This window comes from Triticum urartu, chromosome 3A, assembly GCF_056163025.1.
Source record: "Triticum urartu cultivar PI428250 chromosome 3A, HENAU_Tu73, whole genome shotgun sequence".
NCBI classification, from domain to species: domain Eukaryota; kingdom Viridiplantae; phylum Streptophyta; class Magnoliopsida; order Poales; family Poaceae; genus Triticum; species Triticum urartu.
Genome location: NC_141875.1, coordinates 554,725,152 through 554,732,492, shown reverse-complemented (window position 1 = coordinate 554,732,492; position 7,341 = coordinate 554,725,152). Strand labels below are relative to the sequence as shown.

The 7,341-nt window shown below is 51.1% G+C and overlaps 1 protein-coding gene across 1 annotated transcript; it reads right to left on the bottom strand.

Annotated features, from left to right (window-relative positions):
- Positions 1-4,781: 4,781 nt before the first annotated feature.
- LOC125545037 (ethylene-responsive transcription factor 4) lies at positions 4,782-5,898 on the bottom strand. Its single transcript, XM_048708884.1, has one exon. The coding sequence runs from the start codon at positions 5,786-5,788 to the stop codon at positions 5,054-5,056; it is 735 nt and encodes a 244-aa protein (XP_048564841.1). The 5' UTR covers positions 5,789-5,898; the 3' UTR covers positions 4,782-5,053.
- Positions 5,899-7,341: the final 1,443 nt, after the last annotated feature.

The following is a 7,341-nucleotide window of genomic DNA, read 5'->3' as shown; positions in this document are numbered from 1 at the left end:
TCTTGATCGCCTTGGCCCATCTGAAGTCTGGCTCCAAGAGTCGCCAGTAATATGACTCAGCCTTTATTTGGCGGTTCATATCAGAGGTTATATCCCCAACAGGGACCCCCCCCTCATACAGCTCCTTGACTAGGAGTGTCGTGAGCAGGGGGTCTCGCCTCCTCTAGCAGTGGGGCCGGGCACTGCATCCTGGCTGACCATTTCTACAAATATAGAACAAGATGATTCGTCAAAATCTATCTCACCTTATAGGAAGAAAGAGAAACATGAATGTGTGTGTTAAATACTTACTGGTGGGGCGGTGTAGCCGTCCTCGAAGCCGAGGTCCTCCCCTCCTTAGGGATATTGTCCTTTGCCGGCTTGAAGAACCACGTCCACATGTTGGCCAAGGTGGTGTGGAAGAAGTGGAGGACGGGCCCAACGTCCTCGGATTTGTGCTCCCACATCGGGTTGGCCCGGAATTGGAGCAGGAGAATGTGGCAGTTGAGCATGACGTTGACCACATCGGGGAGCTGGGGGTCCTTCGTGGTAGACCACCACTTGATCTTCTTGATTAGTGTCTCCACCTCCTCTGGGTTCCACCAGACGACACCTTTATCCCTCCATGACTTGAGTTTCCTTGGGGGCTGGCCGAAAAGGCCAGGAGTTATGTTTAGCCGGGGGCTAGTGGCTTAGTGATAATAAACCAACTAGCATCAACTACATGACTAATCAACACTACTAGCAACCCACATGTACCAATCTGATGTTTTGAAGCAAATATTGAATACAAGAGATGTACTAGGGTTTGAGAGGAGATGGTGCTGGTGAAGATGTTGATGGAGATTGACCCTCCCTCGATGAGAGGATGGTGATGACGATGGCTTCGATTTCCCCCTCACGGAGGAAAGTTTCCCCGGCAGAATAGCTTCGTCGGAGCCCTAGATTGGTTCTGCCCAAGTTCCGCCTCGAGATGGCGGCGCTTCGTCCGGAAAGCTCTCTTCTGATTTTTTTTCAGGTCAAAACTCTTCATATAGCAGAAGATGGGCACCGCAGACCTGCCAGGGGCCCCACAAGCCCTGGGGGCGCGCCCCCAGGCTTGTGGCCACCTAGTGGGTCCCCTCTGGTAGTTTCTTCACCCAATAATTTTTATATATTCCAAAATAGTTCTTCGTAAATTTTCAGGACTTTTGGAGTTGTGCAGAGTAGGTCTCTCAGATTTGCTCCTTTTCGGTCTAGAATTCTAGTTGCCGGCATTCTCCCTCTTCATGTAAATCTTGTAAAATAAGAGAGAAAAGGCATAAGTATTGTACCATAATGTGAAATAACGATCCATAATGCAATAAATATCAACATAAAAGCATGATGCAAAATGGACGTATCAGGAGCGGGCACTTGCTGGTTGGCGTTGGGAGCGAGGGCGATGATGTTGGCAGAGAGGTACCCCACATCACGCAGCTCCAAGATGGTGCCGTCTGTCACGATGAAACCACCCCAATGCCATTTTAGGGTATCGCCCATAACTGGATGGGGGAGCTTGGATTCACTGAGGAAGAAGAGGGCGAGATTGGATCTGGGTGCTGGAGCTCAACTAAGCAGCAAGCAGGGGAAATGAGGGCGTGATTGCTTTCACTATTCTCTTTTTACTCTTATAGGTTGCTCAAAGGCCAAGAGTCCCTCTTGTCGCGCTGATAAAAACGCTACTCCCGCGAAAGATGACATTATGTCCATAGGGAGAAACAAAATCTTGATGATATCCCTCAGAAAACGGGCACGATCTCTACCTCGATGGGACGTGCCAGTAAAAAGGCTGCCTCGAGGCACGATTTGGGGTAAGCAGTAACTGTCTGACCCGTCGTGGGATACGCCGCTTCGATAAAGTTGTCAGACTAGGTGGCACTATTCACACCTATGTGGTCGGCTTTCGAGGCTAAGTTACCCCGTCTCTTCAAGCGAGGTGTGAGCTTGGCTAGATCTTGTTGGTAATACCCCGCTCCTTTAAAGAGTGGTTCGGGAGTCTTGAAGTCACAAAGGGGGAACTCGTCTGTCAAGCCAAGGACTTCAGATCCGAGGTTGTCTTCATCAAAGGAATCGTCCTCGGCATAGAAGACCAGTTCGGGGGCTACTGACGGGGTCCTGGACTAGGGGGTACTAACCTAGTCTGCCCATGCTCCTCAGATTGGGCTGATGGGCCCTCATTCTTCTCAAGATGGACTTCGGAAGCTACACGATGGGGCGTGATCAAGAATGCGTCTGCCGAAGACTTGTCTCCAAGACTTCTCCTACCGCCTCCACGCCAAGATACCGACCTTGTAACCCTAGATACCCTACCTGGCATGTATATAAGCCAAAAGGTTTAGCCCGTAGGGGGACATCAACGCAATCTCATTCACCTAGCCCTAGAGTTAGAACACATTTCATGATCTCGAGGTAGATCGACTCTGTACCTGATACATCTCCATCAATATAAACAAGAGCGGGACGTAGGGTTTTACCTCCATCAAGAGGGCCCAAACCTGGGTAATATCGTCTCCTAGTTCCTATTACCATCTGCCTGAGATCCATAGCTCGGGATCCCTACCTCGAGGTCTTCCGGTTTTCACACCTACACCGAGGAAGAGTACTTGTTAAAAGATATCCCCTCTTATTTGACAGTCACATAAACACATGGTCACGATTAGGAAATCCAAGAAGCCTCAGAGCCGAGCAAGCCGGAAGCCGGCGTGGAGGATGGAACTCAACTATGAAGACGAAGACTCAAACTTATGGAGTTATCCCAATGAAGATCTCTGATACCCTCATCTTGAAGACTAGTTCAGGGGCAACTGTTCGTGTCCTGGATTAGGGAGTGTTCATCGCGTCGGTCCGCCGGCTATGAGTCTGGCCGACGACCCACCAAAGGTTGATGAATGGGCCACCCTGGCCCTGGCACTCAGCGTAATCAAGACGAAGGTCTTTTGGAGGCTTGGCATAGACTTCAATCGTATTTGAGTAGTTGGTGTGTTTATCCCTACATTATAACCGACCATGTGTATACCCTAGGTACCCCGGCATCTATATAAGTCGTAGGGTTTACTCCATACATCGACCACATTTGCAAGGCTAGAGCTTAGACAAACTCATACGGTCTCGAGATAGATCAACATGTACTTTCTATTCCATCACAACCAATATATAAGCAGCATGACGTAGGGTTTTATCTCATTAAAAGGGCACGAACCTAGGTAAAACATCGTGTCCTTACTCTTCCTGTTACCATCTAGCTCAGGTAATCAAGCTTGGGACCCCTACTCAAGATCAACCGGTTTTAGCACCAAGAACCGACACCTCATGACGCCGCATCCGTAGGGTGGCGGAGTCGATATTCGACCCCGAGGCCGACCCATCTACGTTTACCGTTGACCTCACGTCGATCGACAAGTCTAGGCAATGGGCTTCGACGAGGAAAAATAGGGCGTGGGAGACGACGACGCCGCGTTGTCCCTTGTGAGCTAGTCTGTGTCCCGTGTCCTACTTTTGCTAGCCAGCAACCGGACCTTCACTTCGCAGGGCTTACGGCCGCTAGACATGGACACGAAAGGGAACAATAAGGAGAGCGCCAGCATAGTTTAGACTAGATTTTCGTTGCATGCAATTGCGTGTGTATGAGATTTGTTAATAACACGAAAGTAAAAGAGGATGTTTAAGGGTGAATTCGCTATTTGTGGACTCGCCGGAATGTATCCGCAGACGATTGGAATCGGATTTCATAAGTCCGACTGTAGATGCTCTCATATTTAGGTCGAGCGTGAGGTGCCTAAAGAAAGCCACCGCAAGCAGCGCGCATGAGAGCGAACCGCTGTAAACATGTCGTAGCCACACTAAAATACGAGCTCTGCTATACGTACGATGTGTTCACGTCTAAAATATAAAGATACGTCCCCTAAAAAACGTCTAAAATATACGAGCACAGTTTGGATAAAAATATGTACGAGGAGTGAAACGAGAAAAGCTGCAACCTTCGGAAGGCGGGGGCACGCGGCAGGCCCCACCGCGAGGTGAAGCAGCCGCCCCGCGAATCACTGCGTCCTGATGCCCGCCGTTCCGCTTGTCTGGCCCACGCATGTCGGCCGAGACCGCGCCCGGTCCTCGCGCAAATACCCAAGCGCCCACCCGAACACGCGGCTCCGCTCCAACCATCACCAGCGGCGCGCCCCCCACCAAAAGTCCAACCCCACGCACGCATCCGGTGCAGCATGGATCCGGCAGAGAGGATCCCCGGGCCGGGCCGGGACGGCAGCGGGGACCGGCGGCCGCGCACCACGCGTCGTACAGACGTCGCCCACACCACACGCACACGTTATTCTCAAGGTCACGAGTAGAACAACGCAGTCGCGGTTCCATCGCGCCTACGGATCGTCGGTCCGTCCACCGCACCGCTCCCAGGCCGTCCCTCTCTCTCTCTCGTCCACACTTGTCTCTCGTGCCCACTGCAGCTTGGCCCTTTCCGTCCCCGTAGATCTAACCCATCTTTCCTTTTCTCCCGAGCTGTCAGCGTGTGAAGGGTTTGAAAGCCGCAAATTTGACAGCTGAGCGAGCAATAACTACATGCAAAATTACGTTACTCCAGCTCAATTACTCCTGATCAGCCTCCGGTCAGTCGAGCCCAGAAGTGTCCATGCAGAGCGAGACGTGCAGATCACCAAACCATTCACTGCCGTGTCGCGGAGATGGCAGCAAACCTGATGGCCGGAGACGGAGCGGCGCCGATTAGCGAATAAATGTTTCCCAACCATAAATCTTGCCTTTCTCAACACAAAAGATGGACATAATCTTCTGAAAAATTCATCATCTTATGAGGTACACATATACTCAAGTCTCGGTTCACCTCAGCGCCGGTTTGATCCGTTTTAGACCAACAGATCTCAGATCGGTTCTGCTCTGTTCTCGGCGGAAAAACTATTTACAGGGCTCCTCGGTCTGTCTCGGACAACTAAACAAAAATACAAGAGGACCAGAACAGAAGAAGGAAAAAAAAGCGTTCCCTGCAGGAAAAATGAGAAACTACAGTCATCATCTAAAATTTGTCCTTTGTCTAGTCCTCGGAAGGCGGCGGCCGGTTGAGATCCAGATCAAACGCGACCGCCTTATGCGCTGTCACCGCGGGGGGCGACGGGGACAGATCAACGACCGACGAGGAGTCGGAGTCGCTCTGCGCAACGGCCGCCACGGTGACCGGCTGCGCCACCTTCAGCGCGCGGTACCCCGACGCCGACGCCGCCGCGGCGGCCGCGGCCTGTTCGTAGAAGAAGTACGGGTGCAGGGGCTGGCGCGGCGCCACCGGGTAACCGTTGAATGGGAAGCGCATGCCGCCGCCGGCGACGGCCGTGACGACCGCCGCGCGGTGGAAGAGGTCCAGGTCGAGGGCGGGCGGCAGCGGGATGGCCTGCATGGGCGCCTGGGCGCAGCCGCCGCTCCCTCCGCCGCTCGAGTCCAAGGTGCTGTCGCTGCTCGGGCTGCCGCCGCCGCCGGCGACAGGGGACAACGACGACGAAGGGAACGGGAAGTTGGTCTTCGCCTTGGCGCCGCGGAACTCGCGGGCGGCGGTGTCGTAGGCGCGCGCGGCCTCCTCCGCGGTGTCGTACGTGCCGAGCCAAACCCTGCTCTTCTTGGCCGGGTCGCGGATCTCCGCGGCGTAGCGTCCCCACGGGCGCTTCCGGACGCCCCTGTAGTGCGCGCCGCCGGCGACGACCCCGATCCCGCCGCCGACGCCGAGGCCGAGGCCGGTGGGCGGGGAGACAGGCGCCTTCTCCGCCGCTCTAGGCGCCATGGGTGCAGCAGGTGTACAAGTGGCGTGCGCGTATCTTTTTGGTTATGCGGGCGTTTTGGTGATGCAGGGGGGTGGGGTGGGGTGGGTGTGTAGCGCCCACGATAAGGCGAGGAGGGGGGCGGGCATTTATAGATGGGCGGGGGGTTAAAAAAGGGAAGTGAGTAGGGGAAAAGGGGAGCGAGCGGTGGAGGGAGCGGCGAGAGGGAATAAAACGCGGCGCAGTCAGCGAGCGCTTTGACTGTCCTCGCCGCCGCCCCCCCACTCGTCTTCGGCGTGGCGGCACTAAATTAGGCCAGCGGCGCCTTTTCTGTTTAGCCCACCGCCAGAGTTTTAATTTGCACAATGTATGCCGGATGCCAGGGAAGGGAACGCTTCTACTTTGCCATACCGCTAGTTTGTTGGTCATTTCCATTCTAGCCTCACCAAGTCATTTTTCTTGCAAAAAAATACTCCCATTATTTGTTTAAATAACATTTCGATTAAGAATTATTTTTTGCGAATCAAGAGTTCAATTTAGTTATGTTCTCATGTTATCGGCCGAGCTCAGCTCTACATTACGGCATGAATGATGAGTGTATGGATTTTTTTTCCCTTTCTTTCCCTATAATTTACTCTATCATGTCTTGTCAACTAATTTTTGTGATGGTTCATGTTTAAAAACAATTTTTTGAAGAATTTTTCTGAAAATTGAAATTGATAACATGTAACTTCTAGAAATACAAAGATGCACAATTATCATGCGTGCCCTTGACGGGCTTTGGTTTTTCACATACTTGACAAACTAAGCCTCACCTACAATGTTGTATTGACAAATGTTCGGAGAGTGCTTTTGCTTGAAATGTTCTCAACAATCATGTATCGTCATATTGTAATTCCATATGTGTACTCATCAAATCTCCTGATGACATAAGTATGAAGCTCTTTTTGGTTGCGATTGCTTTAGAGTGACAATAATAGGACCGTTACCGGCCGTGACACCTTAAATTGTACTGCTCGTATATGATATGTTTTATAGTGTAGCTTCTAGTTTGAAGTGCATTGTATGCAACATTGATATATACATGTGTTTTATGTTATCACTGGATAATATTGATTGTCTATGAAGTAGCATATCTATAATTTTTTAATTTGTAAATAGTTGCTTTAATGTTAATCGTTAATTGTATGATATGTTTTGTTGGTAGTTTCTAAGTTGGGGCACATTGTATATGTACTATTGTTGTGCAATCGTCACTTAAGGTCACCAAATCCAACGTCGATATGTGTTTTATCATCATATCACCGGATAATATTGATTGTCTATGAGTAGCATATAGCACTTCTGTTTTAAGCAATAGTTTAATTTTCACTAAAATGAAATAAAAGCCTGCGATAGCATGTTACTAGTGCTCTCTCCATTCATCGTGACACTGCGTACTGGTGTTCGTTAGAACAAGCATTTGGCCAACAACAGGGTCGTCGATGAGGAGGCCAAAGTGGCCGACCGCACAAGACCCCCGAATTGGGGGGAGGGGGTGGGGATTGAAGAAAAATATAGATGTAAACCGTCTCGA